The sequence below is a fragment of the Drosophila rhopaloa genome, unplaced genomic scaffold, assembly GCF_018152115.1.
Source record: "Drosophila rhopaloa isolate 14029-0021.01 unplaced genomic scaffold, ASM1815211v1 contig_150, whole genome shotgun sequence".
In the NCBI taxonomy this organism is placed as follows: Eukaryota; Metazoa; Arthropoda; class Insecta; order Diptera; family Drosophilidae; genus Drosophila; species Drosophila rhopaloa.
Window position 1 is genome coordinate 1,827,508 of NW_025335029.1, and position 21,581 is coordinate 1,849,088.

General features: G+C 37.8%; 2 protein-coding genes across 3 annotated transcripts; one reads left to right on the forward strand and one right to left on the reverse strand.

Moving 5' to 3' along the window:
* Positions 1 to 4,449: 4,449 nt before the first annotated feature.
* Positions 4,450 to 13,997, forward strand: LOC108047479. Of its 2 annotated transcripts, none has more exons than XM_044456700.1 (6): positions 4,450 to 4,641; positions 7,276 to 7,475; positions 7,874 to 8,759; positions 9,360 to 9,970; positions 11,337 to 11,457; positions 11,779 to 13,997. In XM_044456700.1, the coding sequence occupies exons 2-6, from the start codon at positions 7,378 to 7,380 to the stop codon at positions 13,324 to 13,326; spliced, it is 3,264 nt and encodes a 1,087-aa protein (XP_044312635.1). In that variant the 5' UTR covers positions 4,450 to 4,641; positions 7,276 to 7,377; the 3' UTR covers positions 13,327 to 13,997. The 2 variants fall into 2 exon arrangements, with proteins under 2 accessions (XP_044312635.1, XP_044312634.1); XM_044456699.1 differs by having other exon boundaries at positions 4,450 to 4,634.
* Positions 13,998 to 15,421: 1,424 nt separating this feature from the next.
* On the reverse strand, positions 15,422 to 20,777 carry LOC108047492. Its single transcript, XM_017127691.2, has 3 exons — positions 20,475 to 20,777; positions 18,602 to 18,818; positions 15,422 to 15,863 (listed from the first exon to the last, which is right to left on the reverse strand). The coding sequence occupies exons 1-3, from the start codon at positions 20,680 to 20,682 to the stop codon at positions 15,704 to 15,706; spliced, it is 585 nt and encodes a 194-aa protein (XP_016983180.1). The 5' UTR covers positions 20,683 to 20,777; the 3' UTR covers positions 15,422 to 15,703.
* Positions 20,778 to 21,581: the final 804 nt, after the last annotated feature.

Sequence of the window (21,581 nt, forward strand, 5' to 3'; positions counted from 1 at the left end):
AAATTTTAATTTTAAAAATTCGTAAATGTCATCTTTACAATTAATATTTGTAATTTCGAAAAAAATTAAAACTCTTGTCATTTAATTAAAAATATCTTATTAAACAGATACATCCCATACTTGAGCGTTACCCAATCCACATATCCTTACCCTAGCATAATGTTTTTCTATGTTCTAATTAGATTGTGTACTGCTTAACTATTCGCCACTTGAAAGCCACTTAAAAGTAATTCAATTATAAATAAAACTCATTGAGAGTGTAACGCATCTGCTTATTTCAGTTTTAAGCTAAAGTGGAAGGAAGAAAAAGTTAATTTCATTAAAGGAGAAACCCCCCGACTTCAAAAAGCGGGTTGTGTGAAATGCACGGGTAGGAAAAATGCATTAAAAATTTATAACAAAGTGCACACACAGGACAAATCCTTCCCTTTCTCGCAAGGAGCTACAGGTATGAACGTAGATAAGTGGCTCCTGAAACATGCACACAAATGTAAGAAACTTGTCTCGTTTGTCTGCCATGTAATTCCCATTCCATTTGAATCCGCAGGATACATGGGAATTTTACCACAGATATTTTCACAGATTGCTTACTTGATGTTGGGATGAGAAATTAAATACATATATCTATATTTTATACTTATCAATAATTTGTTTAAATTAATCCAAGGGCTAAATACATATCTCGATATTTTATACTTATCAATAGTTTGTTTAAATGAAACCAAGGGCCTATTGCCAATTTACAATATATTTTACAAATATACATCTACTAAAAGATTTTATTAGAAACTGTAATGGGAAAGTTTTGTTCAATTTAATATTAAGAGGTAGTTAGTAAATTTGTATGATATTTCTTTGAGAGAAACCAAAATTTGATTTGCTTTCTAAAAAGGGCTGTTTACTTTGTTTGCCTTAGGCGTTATAGTATTGACTCAGCTCCAACTTTGCTCATCTCTGCTAACTGATAAACCTATGTCAACTGCAGGAATAGGAAAGCAGAAAAGACACGGACAAGCCTCTCAAGACTTCAGAGGAAATGGTTAAGAAGTACGGCAAACGGAAGGAAATAAACAATCTCATATCTGGAAAATGGTTTGAGCACGACTCATAAATTTTCCTGGCCTGCAGGCCATCAGCTGGATAACTCATAAGAGAGGCAGCAATATATGGCGATCATAATCAACGTCTTTTGGCACTTTATTGACAAACTAATAAAAACCCAAAGAGACAGAAAATCCAAGCTGAAAGGATGTCCAACGGGAGACGAATAGATACTCGTAGATGGTAGGAAACGATTTATTAAAATCCCTGTACATGGCATACATAATAAAAAGCCAACAGAACAGGAGACCCTTGCTGACCGTTGATGTGATGAGTAATTTGCTTTTGGCTTTTAATGCTGTCCAGTTACACTTTTACCAAATAATACACGTTTAATATTAAAAAGGAATTTTTATACATTTTTAATATCAAAATACAAAAATATACCAAGCTTGAAATATAAATTTTTGTTTTGTTACCTGATTTTAGTTTATTTTTTCGAAAAGTGTTTACTAAATATACATTATTTTTTCAACTGCATTAGCCAAACCAGACAACAAATAGTTGCAGGACACGGAAATTAGTGCGGAAACGCTTACTACGCTTAGCAATCTGTCAAAAAGCCAAAATGTAATAAATGAGACCCGCACGCCAGAGGGGTGGGGGGATGTCGGGGGAGGGGGGCCCATCAACATAATTCATACGACATGCCATAGCAGGACAAAAGGCTGACCATCCAAGGACAAAGACGCCAACTGGGGCTGGGCTGTCTTTTATGGCAGCAGATGTACCATATTTCATTACACGTTGATAAGTGGTCATTTGTCCCGGGATCCAAACATGGTCGGAAAATGGCTGAAACTCCGAGGGAAGTTGGTTTCCTGCATGCCAACAGGCATTTCATAATAATTTTAACAACCTTTTTACGCAAACCTGCAGCCAGAAGGACCCCTTTGATTAAATACGAAACACACGGATATCTGGTGGTCTGACTTTGCATTTAAATCCCTTCATCCGCTCAGGAAACATGGCTCTGAGTTAGCTCATATGAAATGGTGGGTCGTCCACATAATTATTAATTTTTGCACGATTTTACGCCTGCTTGCATTTACCACTGGTAAATTTAAGTATCCATAACCCAGGTGCTTGAAAAAATAGTCTTATATAGAATTGCCATTTTGATTTAAACATCTCGTTTTAATAAAATATAAAGATATTTTAGATCTAAAATATTAATAATATAACTTATTCCACATTTTTTGCAGACGGTATTAATATTTCAGTCAAAAGCTTACACAACAGGGAAGGTCATATTTTCGACCCTATAAATTATATATATTCTTGATCAGCATCAGCAGACAATTCATGTCCGTTTCTACGCAAAACTTCAGTTTTAAAGTTTTTTGGATGAAACTTTGCGAAAGTCTTCTTTCTGTTGCATGTAGTATATAAGTCGGAACGGCCCAGATCGGCTTACTATAAAATATAGCCCCCATAGGAAAAATCGGGAAAAGGGAATTACAAATATAAATTCTTTGTTTCTTAACATATATTCAAGTACTCAGATACATAGTAATTTTCAACGATTTCAGAATTTCAGTTTTACTTTTATACAAATCGAACAATATAGCTGATCGAAAAAATTTTTGGAAAATCGGCCAAACTTCATTGTTTTTAGGCATCAATATCGAAATTTAGAGTAATATCTCTAGTTTTTATAGCTGTCTACATAAGTAACAACATACATTGTATTGTGCCAGTATGCAGTTATATTTTCAAGTTTATTTCAAGGATGTTTGTCTATTTGTTCAGACTTAACGTACGTATACGTCATTTTTAATGGGAAATCATGCAAGCAATAAACTGCCTATGTATTTCAAAAATGTTATTACAAAGTTCGCTCTTTTGAACGCTCACGCAATAATCTAACTTATTTGGGCTTTCCCAAAGTGCCACAACGGGTAACAAATCGGCGACTCATCGACGACCTTTCATGGCCGCACAACACACCTAGTTACTCCCACAGGCGGATATAAAAATCCACCGACTTGCCATTCATCAATCATGACCCGAAGACGGCAATTCGATCTTTGCATAACTCAACCGAATGTAAACAAATTGCGAGACTGGCCAAAAGCAAAAAGTAAAGCGGGTTGAATGACAGACATTGGCACAGTTTTTGGATTGGGACTCAGTCTTGAACCGAGTTCGGGGAACAGCCCACGATCTTTGGAAGATATGCGGTTTTGCTTTCTGTTGACCGCCAAATCCGTACCAATATCAGCCCATGAGGTTACCTCAGAGGCAATAAAAATTATTATTACCAACAGCTGGGATGGGAAAAGAAAGCCGCTTGGAGGGGCGGAGATGGGCGACTAGAGCAGAAAATTACTCAACTCGAGTCAGTTTCGGTTTCGGTTTCAGTTGGGTTCAGTTTGGTTGTTGGGACTTGTTAGCTATTTAGCCATTTAGCTGGCCTGCTCTTTGGGGCCTAAACTTTCACTCAGACGTCCAATTTGCTGGCCCCACTGGCTGTTGGCCCATTATAATAAAGCCATTTGGCTGGTCAACTGTCTCGCTGGACAATCATTTCTCACCTGAAAAGTGTAACAAATGCGCCAATTAATCGGCGCAATGCAGATGTAATTGTGATTGACAACGTCGTGTGTAACCGAGTTGAATGATCAGCTAAGAGCTAAGTGTTGAAAAATCGGATTACTTGCTGCCATGATTGTTAATAATGGACCTAAAATTAAAGCGGACTTAAAAATGTCACAAGCCTTTTTCTACATATATTGTGAAGCCAAGTAACAAGCAATAAATCTGATTTAAAATTATCAATATTTTATGATAACTAATAAATCATAAAAGCGTGCCATTTTTTTAAGCAATAAAAAAAGCGAAACAAAATTTACAAAACTTTAGAATTTGTTTTTTTTTTTTGAATTTGTTACATCTTTATTAAAGATTGACTTGTGTGGGATTATTTTATTAATATTTATTTTCTAAATAAGTTTGAATTTGAAAGAAGATACAGCTTTAGCTATATTGTGTATAAAATTGTAATAAAAGATGTTACAAGTTCTTGTAGTTTCTTGAATAATATAAATTTGTTTAATTATATGAGTATACGTACAAAAATTAAAAAAAATAGTCCCCCTCTCTTTTATAGTTTAAACTTTCAACTATTGACCTTCAGAGATGCGGGGCCTTTTTCTCCAAGCTGAAAGCCTCTCCTCCTCTCTTTTACCAAGTCGGGCAGCTCTCTGTTAACGCTAATCCACCTGGCCAAGCCGAGTTGGTAGTGGAGCTCTCTCTTGGCCGTACCTGTAGACCTCGGCAATATCTCCAGAGAAATGGCTTTGTGGCTTTTCTGCGCCGGCGTCGCGTGTCAAACGATCGCCGAACTTAAAGCCGGAAAGACGTTGTCGTCGTCGAATCGTCTGTGTTTTGCTTTTAGTTTTACACCGCTTACGTCTGCCGGTTGCGTCGCTTGAGCTCAAAACTTAACCAGTTTCGATTCGAAATTCGCTTTCAGTTTCGTTTGCGATACGCGAAGATAAAGAAGCAACGGCGGCCACACAAAAGTTGCAGTGAGTAGTGAGTAGTTAGCTGGGGAAAAAACCCACGGCGAAATTGAAACCGAAAGTGTGCAAATCAAAATCAAAAGCCGGGCCCCTTAAATAGTTGTTCAAATGTAGCAATTCAAAAACCAAACAATGCATGGCAATTGTGTCTAGAAACGCGCCCGGGCAATTTTCGAGTTCAACCAGCCAGGAAGACGAAAAGAAAGTTGTGGAAAGAAGTGGAAACAACAGTAGAGAATTGCGCAAAAATGGCATTACAAAAATCGGTGACTCGAGTGACTCATTTGGTGTACAAGAAAAAAATGTGTGATTCGAAAAATACAGATTCAAATATCTTACAAAACTCGGGGATTAGCAAAAATTGTTGATTTAAATAGTGTACAAGATATATTTATAAAAAATGTTTAAATGTATTTGAAAAACATAAAGACAAAATATAACCCAGATTGAAATCATTGATTAACCACAAATAAATAAATTATAAATTTATCCAAAGAATTTTTTATCATTCATTCCAGTTTTGTTTAAATTATTTAAAAATCTTAAATTAAAGAAAACTTTTGCAAGAGAATACATAAAAAAGTTGTACATAATTACAAAAATACTAAAATGTTCAATTGAGTAGCTGAATATCTTGAAACCATTAAATTCCAATTTTTTTCTGTGCGAGTCCAGCAATAAGACTCAGATCGAACCTCAGCACGCCTTGGACATTAAAGCTAATTGGTGGGCGGGGCGAAGGCGGGGGCGTGTTGAGTGGATTATGTAATTTGACAAGCAGAGGATACTTTCCCAAAGAATTCACAACACGTACGCCGTATCCGCATCCGCATCCGTATCCGTGTTCGTCTTTGCCCGCACAATTTGGAACGCATCTCGAGCGTAAAGTGTCCTTTCGTGTCACCGCCTCCTCGTTCGGTGTCCTTCTCCCATTTTGACATACACCCCTCCCCCACTCAATGTGCATTTTGTGATCCTTGCACCTGCTGCAAACCAAACCCCCCACACTTCTAAAATTAGCTGCCATTTCTTGTTGTAAACTTCCATTGCCGTCTGGTGTCTTTCGGTTTAGTGCAGCGCCCTCTGGTGCCAGCCAGCGGCAAATGCAGTTTTCTGGTACTTCCCCGAATATCCCCCCCTATATCTTTTACCCCTCGGATGGGGATCATAAAATTTTTGGGTGCAATTACAGCTGGCAAAGTCTGTTGCCCGTCTCCGTTCGCAATTGCATGGAATTTAAATTTTATATTCAACAAGACATTTGGCATAGGAGTTGTTTTTATATTGCACAAGAATTGCACAAACATAAATAATATATTTTTAACACTGCACAGATGCTGCAAACGGAGTGAGACTTTAACCTGATAATTTCGAAATTTTCTGTGCGTCATCTTTAAAAAGGGTTTAACATTTTTTCCACACACTCTGTCTCTTATGACAACCTTGACTCCATTTAAATGCAAATGCAAATCGAAGAGCGCTAAATGACGCACTAAACAAGGCGACAAACTGTGCATATTTTATGGTAAAATTTATGGTTCGCAGAAGACGAAAAGAGTTAAATTTGTTAAGACTCCAATGAATGAACTGTGTGTGTGCTAAAAACTATAGAAATCAATAAACCAATAAGAGAAAGATGATGGGGCGAAAAGAGTTTTGCCTAAGAACATAAAACACACTTTCACTGATTCATAAAATATGATCTGTAAAAAGCACAATAGAAATGATGAGAATGAAAGTCAATAAAGATACGATTTGTTTAAGAAAAGACTTGGAAATTAATGGACATTAAAAATGAATGTGGTTTTAAAGAAAAAAAATAATTTTATTAAGTCTTTTTATCCATTGTCTAAAAACACTTGTTAGTAAAATCGCTTAAATAAATTAAATGTAATTAGTAAATAATTAAACTTAACTTCGAAGTCTAAAGAAAAATAATGTACTTCTTGCCTTATAATCAAAATGTTTAGCCAATTTCTTTGCTTAAATTATGGACTTTTAGAGGTTCCATTTTCGAAACCATTTATTGAAAAGTTATTTGATGACAATTTTTTAAATTAAACCCTTTATCACTCGTGAGTAAAATAATAAAAAATTTCCAAACCAAGTTTAACTCAGAACAAAGAACAATCAAGCTAAAGAGTTTATTCACAACTCCAGACCAGTTAGAATTCAGATATATGCACTCTAGACACTTGTCCTAATATAAACAAGCATAAAAAGAATCCAAATCGCTCTGGGCATTAAACTTTTAAGGCCTGTCAGCGTCCCGCCAAATAAAACTTGACAATAATCCGAATAATTTTGCATGGTTTGCCGGGACTGAAGATGATGGGATCCGATTATTTCTGGCAGTCGTGCGGTTGCATAAACACGGCGCAATCATAAAAAACGGAATTAAACAAATGTCGTCGTCGGCAGGGAAAACTAAAACTCCTTTTCCCGAATAGCACGTGAGAATTGCATTAATATGAATGCAAATGTGCATCCCCCGAGGGCGGTGGGTGGTAAATCTATAAATTTATGTGCAAATGTAGCAAGAAAATGTCGAGCACAAGTCGTCGGAAATTGCGCGAAATTCTTTTGTAGTTTGAGTTGACAGCAAGTTTTTATGATGTTTTCCACCATTCCATTTTCCTCACTTTAGGCGACGTGCGAAGACAGTTCGGCTTGAGCTTATGAATCGCTGACGTGAGCAGCGGGATTTCCACATTTTCCCCCCATCGTCACCACCCCACCATCCCCCAAAATGCAATTGCTATGGGAGCCGCGAAGTGTGCAATGGAAAATTGCAATTCTAATTATCGCATTAGTCCTCGACGTGTCGTGCATAAGAAATGGCAACGGGTGAGTTGATTGAGCTTCCTTAAATTATGCAAATTTCCTCGAGCCTGTGTTGCTAATTTTATAGTCAATGTTCTTGCTTTTTCCTTTTTTTTGCTACTTAAAACAAAAATTAATATGCTCAATGTCCTTGCTTTTCATTTTATTTGCTACTTAAAACAAAAATTAATATTTTTCTGACCTTAAAGTTATATAATTATTTGAAAAATTAAAATTCGTAATATTGTTTTTAGATTCTTAAATTTGTGTTTTTAAATGAAAAGTAAATCCCAATTTCTATTGCTCAAAATAAAAAAAATTAAGCATTTTATAGCTTACATTTGTGTATTAAGAAACCTTTTAAGTCATTAATTTGTGAGATATTTTTCTTATGGTATTTTAACATTTATTCTTTTTTTCAGTGATGAAAAGCAGATTTCGGTTAAGCTGAAAAACTTCTTTCCCTCGGAGGAGGTTTCAGGGGGTCAGAATCCCACTGAAACCTCAGCACGAGTGACTTCCGGCGGAGGATTCAGACCCTCCCAAATGCTGGACTTTACGCCCTCTGATGTGATGCCGCAGGCTGGTTTCAATCGCTATCCCCCCAGCTATTTGGAGCCGAACTACAAGCGTGAAGTGCCCAACTCAGTAGGTCAGCAGCAGACGGCACTGGACAAACAGTTCTCCTTTCCCGAGGGATCGCACTCGGTCTTCCAGAGCACTCCGCTCCCCACAACGCCGGTGGTTAGCTACCTGGATCCGTACACCCAGCAGAACTATCGGTATACACCCACACCGCCTTCCATAATTCAATACCAACGGGAGCAGCCAGCTCAGGATGATCAGGTCTATACCGTACAGTCATCCCTCCTGGTGGGCAGTCACCAGCAGAACCATCAGAACCAGCGTCCTGGCCACGTGGAGGATGTGTATCTAAAGCGACCCGGCTACGTCTTCGATGAGAGCCCCGCCCCCTCGTATCGAAGGCCCACAAGGCCGCCGCCTTCGCTGCCAGCCCCACCCACCACCGCCTCGCAGAAAATATCCTATGATAGCCATGACTACCCACCGCCCAGCTATGCGGCCGAGCAGACATCCAATTTTGTGCCCCAGCAGCCAAAGCAGCGACCACTGTACCAGCGCCAAGACATCAATGCGAATCGAGGGGGAGGGGGAGGGGGTGGAGCAGGTGGAGTGGGTGGAGTAGGTGGACCACCACCTCCTGGCTCGTCTAATTATGCAAACAACTTTGATAATTATTCGCAGCGGCCGAATACACAGCAGACTCAGATCCAGAACCCAAGCCAGGTACACAAAGAAAAATTAATTAATCTTAGGTTAAAAACCTAACGGTGGATAGTTTTATTTATAAGCTTTAAATGATGATTTTTTTATAACGTTAACTTATGCCATATTCAATTAAATTTATACAATGATAACGAAAAGAATATATGGAAATAAGACTATAAGCTTAGGGTCCACTTGGAATTTATCAAATTTTATTAAAAACCAATTATTTCTTAAATGGTTAAAGTTATGTACAACATTCAACTAAATATTGTGGAAATAATACATATGTGCAAGGTATATTTAACATTTTTCATAGATTAATTTAAATATTTTTTTTCAAATGTTATATAGCTCTGCACAACGTTCAGCGAAATTATTTAACAGAATTTTACATTATTATTATTAAAAATTAGTCAGTTTAAAAGAATAATAATAAGAATATATATAATTATTTTTATTTAATAAAAGAGATCGGAAGCGATATAATCTAGATTTTTTGATTTATAGAAAATTCGGATAAAACATTCACAATTCGAAAAGTTGAATTTAATTTAGGTTTACAAAAATATTTGTGAATTAATATTTATTTACTATATCTTGTAATTTTGTTCTGTGCAGGTACAGCCGCAGTTTGGAAACTATCAGTATCAATACAACCCCCAGAATGGAGTAGCAGGAGGTCCAGCAGGAGGCAGACCAGGATCTGGACAGCCCCAGCGGCCCAGACCGGGACACAATTACTACGAGTATCAGATTGGCGAGATACCGCCACCGCAGTCGCAGCACTTCCAGCAGCCGCAGCAGCAGCAGTTCAACTATCGTCCTGCCACTCAGTCACCGGGTGGAGGTCCAGGATTAGGAGGAGGAGGAGGTGGAGGAGGAGTCGGAGGAGGAGGAGTAGTGGGCAATGGTTTGGCCACCCTGGCCTCGCTGTATGCACCACAATTTACGAATCTCCTCCTGGGGGGCGGTGGCTCCCCCTCCTCATCCTCCCAGTCGGCCAGCCCATTAGGCAGTCTCCTCGGCGCTTTCGCCGGGACACAAGGAGCAGGACACCAAAGTGGGGGTCAGGGCGGACGACCGCCCAACACACAACTCATTAGGGCACTGGAGAACATCGCTCGCAACGACGATTTGCAGTGCGTGCCCAAGGTGCTCTGCCAGATGATTGCCGGTCAAACGTTACGTGGCCAATTGCCCGGATTCGTTACCTCCCCGGCCATAACCAAGTGAGTACTCCAAAGGGGGCAGGAAGGGACTAGGGGATCGGCTTGCACTGAACGAAACCGGGCATAGACACAGATATTTAAATAAAAAACAAGTTAAATTACAGGGTTAAAAAAGGGAAATAGGTAAAACATTTAATTTATTACATAGACTTAAGGTCAAGCCAACATTAAAAATAATCTTTTTTTTTTAACTTTTTATGGTTTTGATAATATTTTAAACATACCTATCAATATCTTTAATAAATAATACGTGTGAATACGTGTTACCATTAGTTTAACTGTACTTTATTTTAAGTGTTTCTTTTTCGTATTATTTTTAAATTAGTCTAAATTTTACAACACATTCCTCACTAGCTATTTTTTTATGGGTGTTAATTGATTAGCCCTTCTAGTCTTTAATGGTATCACACGATTTTTTGCAGTTCGTAAGTAAACAGCTCAAGGAAATTCAGATATAATATACTAAGTCTGAATTATTTCCAAAATATTTTTTCTTTTGATATGCTTTCTATGCTGTGAAAACTATTCCTTTAAAAACCAAGAGATTGAACAATACATATTACAGTAATTCCTTTTATAACAAATAACAAAAGTTGTTTTCAGTGTTAAGGCATGGGCTGGTCCCCATTATGCAGGGGCTTAGTTGTGAGTAAATATTATTAAATTTGCATTTTGAGGCAGATGGGGGCATCTTGTTTCTGTGGTGCAGCGTTAACTGGGATTAGACTTCATTACTGCCTTGCAGACCATATTGATTGTTCTATTAAATGAGCTACGTCTGGTGGGGGATTTTCTTCGGGAAGTGGAAATAGGAATGGGAATGGGAAAAGGGGTTGCGATAGCACCCATTGTAAATTGAAATTGTTTTGGCTTTGGCAAATTCTTGGCTTCGAGTCAATTAAGTTTTATAAGCCGCCTAGAGATAGCCTAAAAGGAAGATGGAGTTGCTATACTTGTGTAACTAAATGGGAAGCTTATTGGGTGAAATCGTCCTGCAGGTCGAACGTTTCTAAGCTTAATGTCGTGGCCGTTTCTCAAAATCTAGCTTAGCTCTGAAAAATTACCCTATACTGATAGATACAGATATTGATGGGAACATATTGCAGCCAACTTTAGAAAAAGGATTTCATTTCGATTTCAATAAGCTTCTGATAAAGCAAGTATACATTAATAAATGATAAGCTTTACCTTCTATATCTATAACCTTTCGAAATTTTTATATTTTTAGTTAAAGTTCTTAAACATAAAGATTTATAACAGAAGTTCTACTACGATTTGAATATATTTTTCCAGACAGCCTCGTTGAGCAGACGGTCACAAATTTTCGTTAAGATATAAATACTAACCCCTTTACTTGTCTTTACAGTTTCCTCGCTGGATTCCCTGTGGCATCACCTGCCCTCATTTATGGAAGAGCTGCTCTTCTTGGGTTGAGTGGTGGAGAGCGGAGCTGCATCCAGACCTACGAGAAATGTCCTAAAAATGATGTAAGTAATTACACTATGCAAAAGAGGTTTAAAAAGCATGTACTAATAGGAGCACACACAAAAATATATCCAATTAGTGCAGAAATATTCATTTTGGCAATTAAAGAGATTTTCCCTTCTCGTTTTAGACAAAAATTAGAAAAAATGTATATAAACAAATAATATTCACAATTAATATGATTTAAATAATAAAAGTCACAAAAAACAAAGTCTTAGTCATAACTTAGTTTTATACCTCCTTTACAACAATACATATTGCCTTCAATTTAATTATTTCGTATTATGTAAAATTATTTATTAATAAAACATCTTTATATTTAGATGGAAATCATTCACTATTTGAACAATCACCGCGGCGGATTCTTCAAGTTCTTCAGTGAGCCCGAGGAAACACCAGTGGCCTCGCAACAAGGAGATGGCGGTACAGGATCCCTGTTCAGCATCCTTTCAGCCTTGACAGGCGGAGGAGGGGGAGGAGGCGGAAGTCAAAGTTACACCACTCCGAGACCTCCACCACGTCCCACCCAGCGACCCTCCACGGACATTGCCAGTGGAATCGGTAGCTTCTTCACCCAGGTGCTATCTGAATATCTGAATGGAGTGGAGTACCAACGAAGGAGGAGGAGAAGGAGTCTCAACCTGGATGATGACTTCCATGACGAGGAGGACAACCTGGACACCCAAACCAGTCAGCTAGTGAAGTTTCAGGATGATGAGGAGGAGGAGGCGGCCAAGGCTCACACTGAACTCATAGGTGTCCTGCAATTTCCCGAAGAAGAAGGTGAAGGTCGGGTGATAAACTTCAAGGACATTCAAAGCGAGGAACAGCACGAGGAAGGAGCAGTCCGTTTTCCGGATGCCACACCAGCGGATGTTATCCGGCTTTTTAATCGCAATGCGGCTCAACGAAAGCTGAGATTTCCCCAGGATCAGGATGAACCATCGGAAAATGTGAGGAAAGCCAAGGAGTTATCATTCATGGAGGGTTGGAAAGTCGTATTGCCAAATGGACTTTCCCAATCTGATTTGGGAGTGGATAAGCGGAGGGGAAAACGGATTGTGTTTAGGGATACCAACGAACATCTGGATGAGCAGCGATTGCAAGAGGAAAGGATCAGGGAGGAGGAGCTGTTCAGAGAAGCGGAATTGAGGGAAGAAAGGATGTTAGAGGAGGAAATCCGGGAACAAAAAGCTAGAGAGGAACTATTCCGAGAAGAACAAATCAGGGAGCAACAGCTCCGGGAAGAAGAACAAATCAGGGAGCAACAACTCCGGGAAGAAGAACTACGAGAGATCCAAGAAGAGCAGATCCGAGAAGACAGAATCCAAAGGGAACGACTCCAGATCCAGCGCATTCGAGAGGCACAGAATAACCAACAGTCCTTTAAGGACGAAACCCCTCCTCCTCCAAATGCCGTTTACGAAGATGCAGCTCCTCCGCAACGAGGAGCCCGCGTCATTTTCCCCGATCACTACGAACAGCACATTCGGAAGGGCAAGATCCTCAATAGACCCACCTACGCACCCACCTACGAGTACAATGAGGTTGGACAGCCCAAGGAGGATCGCCTGGTGGTGAGTGATGAACACAGAGCCCAGAATCACTACCGATTGGAGGGCGGATTCAATTCCCTAAACCACGGCGAATATATGCCCGGTAATACGGTTCGTTTTGGAGAGACAACGAGTGAAAGACCCCACTATAACTACCCGAATGCAAACTACATCAGTGATAATCGGTATGGAAGCAGTCAAAATCAAAAACCGCATTACGAAGACGATAAAAATATATATGTGACCAACTCGCAGGGAGTCAACGAGTACTACATTCGTCCTGATGGCGGTAAGGTCTATCTAAAAACAGGTTAGGATTAAGAACATTGAAATAGGTCAGTTTGTATAGATGCTTAAGAAAATTAGTTTTTGCTTTGCTTTTAAAACAGATTGGCTTTAAATCCTACACCATTCTTATGGAATTGTAAATAATATTGAAAAATCGAATAAGCCTACTCTCCAATGCAATTCTTTCGCATTTACAAAAATGAATATCTGCAGTTTAAGTAGGCTAAGCATCTTGTCTTCAAATTTCTCAATATGTGTCTTTGAAATAATTTATAATTTGTATTAGAATTAAATGCAAAAATAATTAATCCTTGCAAATTCAAACCTATTAAGGGTTAACTACAAAGACCCGCACAGAGGCAGGCCACCACTTAGTCACATAAGTCTGTAAATATTTAACGCTTTAAACATATATTTATTAATAAAACACAATTCAATCAACCGAAAGTGTGCAAAAAGATAAACTTTCTTCCTCGGCTTCCATTGTTTCAACAAGTGAAACAAGCTGCCAGTGAAATTGTCGCATAAATCTAGCGGCAAACGGCCTCATCCAGGGAATACGTTTGAAAAATTAAATGTGATAAACCCGGACAATAATGGAAATGCAAAAATAAACAAAGAAAAAACACACGAATATTTTAGGTGAAATACAAAATACCCTCTGCTTAGTATTCAATTGAATAGAATCAATGTCCAGTCAGAAGATTTTTAAATGGAAAGATTAAACTAAGAATGTTTGCATTAGTTTAAAGAGGAATCTACTTTTTAAATTCCCATCCACAAAACAACAGCAATTTATTTTAAGTATTATTCTCATAAAATAGTTCTCCAAAAAATAATTAATACTAATTATCATATTTTGACGATAATTATTTTATATTGCTTAAATAAAAAAATTGTAGAGCAAGTGATAAATTGTTTTTTTCCCGCTTACTTAATCTTATAATTATTCTTTCTGCTGATACGGGGTACAACAAAAAATGCAGAGGCAAAGCTTGTCGAAATCCCCAGGAGCATCAAGAATTTAATTTATACTTTTTTTCCCGCCAGCGTTTTCCCAAATGGCCGAGCGTTTGTCAGCGGGAAAATCACACAGAAATGCAAAAGTGCGCAAAAAGTGCAGCATACTTTTGTGCGGCAGGGCGACCAGGGTTGTCAGGGTTGCCATGGCAAAGGAAAAGCTCCCAGCGACATTTGCTGCTGCAGTTGCTGTCGTCTTATTTTATTTACAGCACTCTGGACGACGACAGCAGCCACCGTTTGTATGCAAACCATATGCAACGAGTTAATAAATGGGAAACCCAGGGCTCAAAGTCGGGGTTTGGGGCTAGCGACTGAGAACCGACAGTTGGTTTTGTTTTTTTGGCTGGTCGCAACTTGTGTTCTATGTGGAAATTCATAGGGGGAGTAAGAAAAAGAAAAGTTGAGACCTAAAAAAGGAATCGAACCGACTGGTAGTTGATATTTAATCGAAAACTTATTCCAACTATTTATTAAATCCCTTTTATATTTTTTGGTTTAGTTATTTAAAATGAAAGAACATAATAGTATGATACGACTGTAATTTTTTTTGTAATAATAACTATGTAGTATTAATTTGTTAGAAATCGCCAACGTAAAAACAATTCTTTAAAACCAAAAACAAAGGTGACTCAACTTGAAATAGTATTAAATTTTATATTAATTTGTGATTAAAGAGAAATTAAATTTTAAAATGGTTCCTTGGTGGAAAAATATATATTTTTAATAAAATTTTCTTTACATACCTCTATATAAAACATAAATTAAATGTCTTGCCATTTTAAATAGAAAAATAATCTGTGTTCAATCAATATTTGTGTATGACATTAACTTAAATCAGTATAAGGGATTCTTATTACCCCGTAAGCATACCCAACTAAAGCTATTTCAGGGTATTTGGCAACCCATTCCCTTGCATCTTAATGCCTTGCGTCAACAAATTGCGAGTGGCATTGCAACCGGGCCGAATTTTTTGCTGCATGCTCTTTGGCGTATCAATTTTTCGCTTCTTGCCTCGCCATGAAAATGGGGAAAGGGAAATGCATTGTCCGAACGGAAAATTGAGGGAGTCCAGACATGTCCCAGCATAGGAACACACAAATTTTGGTTGATTTTTTCCAGCTGGTTTGTTTATTTATTTGCTTACTCATAAATCTAAGCGCCTACGTCTGTTGGCGGGCGTTCGTTTAAATTAAAACCCTTAAAAGCAACTAAAAGTACAACGAAATGATGGGGTGCACGAGGACAGCACATGGATGCCGGATGCTGGATGCGAGTGCCGAAAGATGGATGATTAACAAAGATGTCCGATGCGACTGACTAAGTGGACTCCATCCGGATGCTCCTCCTCCGCTAATTTGAAGAGGTGGAATCGAGCAGATCTTCAACGCGGTTGGGGCGGGGGTAAGGGTCCGACTCCTGGACAGGGCATCCTTTTGGCCAGGTGCTTGCAGAGCGGCACATCCCGCACAGCATCGCCGATGAACAGGGATAGCAGGTACCATTGCTTCATCCCACTGACGCCCGATTGCACTTTGTAGTTCCTGTTGGTCGTTGGAGCACCATGTTGCACGTTGCATGACGCAGGCGGGGAATTGGAAAGCGGATTACAGAAATAATTACTCATAAGTAAGTGGGTAATATGCACACATAACAACAGAGGCTCCATCCCCGATTTAAAAACAAAAGCAGCAGTCCAAAAGGAAGAGTATTCCACCATAATGCAGAATATCATGTTTGGTGGGGAGTGGGTTTCACTTGGGTTATTTGTGTAATGGTTGTGCCGGGATGCTACTTATGTATAAAGGGCTGGTGTGTGGAAGCAATATGTATTAAGAAAGGCAGAAATACATAAATATTTTTACATTGATTACACTGCTACATAGCAATTATACTGGGTTTTACCTTAAACAAATATCGCGGAACCGAAAATAAAAGATTTAATCATAATTTAGTATACTTTAAATTTATAAGAAATGCCACGATAAAAGATACCAATTAAAGTTATTTGATCGTCTTATTACCAACAAATCAAACCTTTTCTTAGGGTCTGTATATGACCAATATGTATACAGTCAACTGTTCATCAGCTAACAAAATATTAAGTAAATAATTAAGAGCTCTCCTTTAAAGTTGTGAAATATATTCCTTTAAGATTTTAATAAACCCTTCATTTGTATTCTCTAAACTCAAGCCAAATGAAATAACAATGTTAAACTTTACTTATGTCTTTATCAAACCGAACCACCTTTTAAACTAACTTAGTTGTTAATGGTATAGAAACCCCTTAACATCCCTTACTGATTGTAAAGCAAATTGCAAAAGTGTCCTTTTTGGACTGGACCCTGCTGATTACTTTGTGATAGCCACCTTCCCTTCTGCCATTCAAACCCTTTGCTTTCACACCTTTGGACCTACGGACAGTTCAAATTTCACACGTCTGCAATGGCATAATTTAATCAACTCGGTAACAAACACATCTGCAACTACCCTCCGGAAAAGCGGAGGGAAAAACTGACCAAAACCTGGAGAAAAGCCAGCTTTGGTATGCCATTCCCCACTGTGCACTTGCATAAATTTAATCAAAAACTTTAATCATATTTTATTATTACAAAACACGTCGAGTTGCAGAAAACTTCTCCTAATGCCAATTACATTTGCAGCGCAACGAAAACTAAACAAAAACCGAACGAAAACATCACAGCCAGACTCAAACTGAGACTTAGGTCGGGTCAGGTTCGGAATGAAGGTGAGGGCTCCTCAGACAGACGAACATTTCAAAAATAATTTTGAATATTTGCTCTTGACACATTGGCCAAACAACAACTTTTGCACAATTTTTGGGGGGCGGTGTGAAGGGTGAACAATTTTGCACATTAAGTGTGAAAGTGTCAGATGCATGTGGAAAACCTTTTTGCGATATCACAAGATATTAAATAGAATAAATGGAGAGTGGCCAAACAAGAAAATGTTACGCATACGACACGTCTGCCGAAGGACTTCCCTAAGAAGCTTTCCTTTAAGCTGCCCTTTGTTTGTCCTGTCCCCTTTTAAATACGAGTATTTCAAAATGGAAACTGGTGGCAACAATAAAAATGTTTTACTACCACTGACCAGCCAAGCTTCCTTTCTTTTATTGCATAAAAACGTCAATAAAAAAATCAAGGAAGATGCTGCCGAGACAAGCGCATTAATTATGAATCACAGCAGTTAGCTGAGTTTAGCTGGGGGCTTTTGACGGGTGAGAAGTATAACTTGCTGCCTCGTAACATTACCATGACAATGGTATAATAGGGAGCTGCGAGGGCAACCAACTCATCAGGAACTGGCAAACCCAACTAAATTTATGTAAACTTACAAATTGAAATCCAAAGGCAAAGTCGCAGTCGAAGTTGGAGTCGTGACATGCACTTTTAAACTGGGGACCCCAGGGATACATTAAATTATGCACAGATGAGTTAGCAATGCCAATGACAATGGGCGAACTGCGAACTCCAGGATGAGACAGCGACAACAAGGAGATATAAAAATTGATTGGAAAACATTTTGCTTTAGCTAAAAACAAGCCATTCATTTGCCAAATGACAACAGCAGCAGCGCCAAACTGCAAACGTAGCCATAACAAATGCAATCGCAGAACAGAAACAGAAACTGAAATAGAACCAGAACCAACCGAAGTTCAAGTTGTTACTGCCAGTTTGAGTTGAGTGAGTTGCCATAAAGTCAGCACTGCTGCACTTGAGCGAAAAACGGGGCAAAGGCACTCGAAAACGCTGATTACATCCTATCTTAGATTGCCCCAAATACAAGAGGACGGGAAATATGATGAAGCAAAAATATACTAAGGAAACAATATGTAACTAAAGAATTCAGATATTTAGTTTTAAAGGTATATATCGGAGTTTCAATAATATTTCAGAAACTAAACTCATCTTTAAATCCTATTTCTGAAATATTAAACTATATTCAATGTAAAATTCAATTGCAATTCTATGTACAACAAAGCGTAATATTAAATTCGGTAAATTTAAAAAAAATATGTTATTAAAACAAACCTCATTGAGTTACAAAAAAATTTTTTCACAAATTAACTTTTGAAGAACATTTTTTACTACTTCCATACAAATTTTTACTTGTAGAACTGAGTGGAGTCTATCGTTAAAACTTAGAACTCAATTAAACCAAAATTACACCAGTACCAATCATGCATATTATTCGATTAACCTTTAAGCCTTAAGTAACTATATATTAGTTACTACACTGTTACCCATTTTTGACCTACCTCAAGACCTCCGACCAGGCAGCATGTGGCTTTGCATTTCCATTGCCGGGAAATCGGCGGTCACTGGAACCCAGATTGCGGGAAGCATGAACGCGGCATGGCTCCTCGAGGATGCAGGCCTGAGGTCCGAACTCGAACTGGATCTGCTTTTGGGCCAGCTCAGCATCAAGGGATAGTGGGTGAGCGGTGTCCCTTCTGCTGCGAGATCTATATGTACCTGTGAAAGAGTAATCAATTCCAATTGTAATTGGTTCGATCAAAGATGCTTAATTCGAAATACAATTTTAAAACTGCGCCCCAGAAATTTTTTTTGAGCTGGGTAAGTTTTGTTTATATCTTGAATCCTGAGAAACATAAAAAAATGTATTCTTAATTGAGGAGAAAATCATGGATTGTGAGCTAAAAATATATTACAGAAGTTTTTAATGTTTTAAGGTTTTTGACTTTTCAACTTTAAGCCAACAAGTTGGAAATGAAATATTTAATAATAATAAAATATTTAAATAACCACATTAAAAAACTGCCTAAAAAAAAAAATTTCACAAAACAATTAATTTCTGTATTTTAATTTTTAAAAACTATTCAATTGAACTACTACTATTTCTTCTCTATTAATTATATTTTCCTTCTCTGCTTTCTTTCTGCAGTATAGCTTAAAAGTTCGGATAATTATATGGATTTTAAGGTATTTCCCAGATTACTCATGCCAAAAGCTTAACAACTCTACTGTCAACATCATCAAACTCAGCTCCCTCTCTTTTATATTTAATTTCCGGCTGCACGGAGTGGTGGCAGTTGTTATGGTTGAAGCCACTGGCTCGCCGGCAGCCTTGACCCCATTTTCACATTTTGTCGGCTAAGTGGACGAGCACGATAGTTGGCAGCCGCTTTTGTCATCGCACTTGCAGATCAGGTTTTTACGGTCCAACGCAATGAGTAACAAGTCACAACAATCGGCAATAGACACGCACTCACAAAGTGAGTTGGAGTGCCTTCAATGCAAATTAGTCAAAAACCGCTATTTGCATTTTACATTTTATAAAGTCATAGGGTGAATTAATTTATATTAGGTGTAAATTACAGAAAAACTGGCCGGCTTCTAAAAGCTAATATTAAAATATATTTTTCTGTCTATGCGTATTAATGAATGAACAAATTTTTAAAGCTTGAGATAATTTTATTTAAAAGGTTAGTATTCTTTAACATTAAAAAATTAGGTAGTATAATAGTATACGAGTTATTTTGAATATTTAAATATGATAGTTATAATATCCTTCACATATCTTATTATGTCCGAAAGATAATTCCGATTTAAATGAATTATTGAAATGTAAAACTTTTTACTTTTGCTTAGTGCTTGTTGAGAAAAGTATAAAAAAGTATATACACATTTTATATCAGCGGATATCGATTTTCAAACTAATTAATTTACATACAAAAATATATTTTCTGGTAATAACAAGTTAGAAGAAAACGAGCTTATGCTATTTCATAACTCCACGATTTTTTACCATCCAGTGAAAGGGGAATCATATAAAAGCTAACTAACTAGCCATGAAAAACAATACATTTAAAACTGTTGTAATGTTAATCAAGAGGGGGTAATGAAGTTTTATACCTTTTGTAACGTTTTAAAATTTTATCTATATCTGTTATTATACTTAATAAAACGCTCACTTAACGGGTGAAACCAAAAATTTCGCCCAACGAAATCGCTGCCTAAATTTATTAATTTGGAAATTTCCTCATCGAATTCCTGCACTGATTTGAACAATGCAAAACACTTAATTTATGCACAACATATTTTCAACTTTCACTGAATTCCAAAAAGAAATTAAAAACCGAGTGCGATGGGCGGTAGAGTAAGACTTACTGGGACTGAGGGAGTAGGCCAGCTTCTTGGCGAACTGGGACAGGCGGACGGAGAGCACGATCACGGGGAATCCGACCAGCTGGACGGGAAGTTCGAAAAGGGGATCGGAACTTTGGGCCAGGCCCTCCTCCACGAATTCCAGAAGAAGCACCAGCAAAACGCAGAGCGTTGGCACCGCAGTCACAGTGCAGATGTACCGCAGATTCATGGCCGGCGACTATTGGGTAATATCGTAATACCACTACAATATATTCGAATTCGAGTTTTGGAGTGGAGCGGCAGGCGACTTGGTGCGCTTGAAGTCTTTTAACTGACTGAAGCGACCTGCGGCCGCTTTAAGCCGCCACAGTGCCGCATAAAAAAATAAACCAAACGTTAACTTAAACGTAAACGTAAACAAAGAGAAGCGGAGACCGAGAGTCGCTGGCCGAAACCCAAGTGTAGGCCCCAAGAAATCACTTGTTGTGTAAAGCTTACACTCCCATGTGTGGGTTTTCGGGTCCAGGGACGTCGAGGAAAAATTCGGGGGGATGTCTTACCTTTGCCCATATTTGATATAACTTTATATTGGATTTGTCATGTATTCATTTCTAGAGAAAAGTATTTATATAACCGTTCAGATGATATAACAATATGGCCTAAAAGTTTGCTAAATTTCATAAGAAACTTATCCAAACTCAAATGGAATTCAAGTTTAACGTTGAAAAATAAAACTGGCTTAGTATCGGATTATAATGTATTGTAGCATGATATTTTAGTTTATTTAAGTAGATTTTGGTGTTCAACAAATTAATTTAAATGTCCAAAACCTTTTTTTTAAGTTTTAGGAGATGCTAAATGGTCTAAAATTTGTATAAAAATTACTCATACGACACGTGAAGTCAGTTAAAATACATTTTCGTATAAAAGGCAACGGTGCGTATGAGTGATATACTTAAAATTCAATGTGCAGTCCCTAAAACTATTTTTTTTTAACAAAATCGTTCTGAAATGCCTTAAATACAGCAAAGTGCATAATATTTATTATCAGGTGAGATTTGTATTTCTCTAAAATTAGTTATTTTATAGTTTTAATCCCCTTTTGGACGCCACTGCTTGCTTGAGTTT

Excerpts from the sequence above, each read along its gene's own strand:
- LOC108047479 (XM_044456700.1), top strand. The coding sequence starts at position 7,378 with ATGCAATTGCTATGGGAGCCGCGAAGTGTGCAATGGAAAATTGCAATT. Across the intron at positions 8,760-9,359 it reads AGATCCAGAACCCAAGCCAG|GTACAGCCGCAGTTTGGAAA; the intron begins GTACACAAAGAA and ends TGTTCTGTGCAG. Across the intron at positions 11,458-11,778 it reads AGAAATGTCCTAAAAATGAT|ATGGAAATCATTCACTATTT; the intron begins GTAAGTAATTAC and ends CTTTATATTTAG.
- LOC108047492 (XM_017127691.2), bottom strand. The coding sequence starts at position 20,682 with ATGAATCTGCGGTACATCTGCACTGTGACTGCGGTGCCAACGCTCTGC. Across the intron at positions 18,819-20,474 it reads GGCCTACTCCCTCAGTCCCA|GTACATATAGATCTCGCAGC; the intron begins GTAAGTCTTACT and ends ACTCTTTCACAG. Across the intron at positions 15,864-18,601 it reads GCCTGGTCGGAGGTCTTGAG|GAACTACAAAGTGCAATCGG; the intron begins GTAGGTCAAAAA and ends AACGACCAACAG.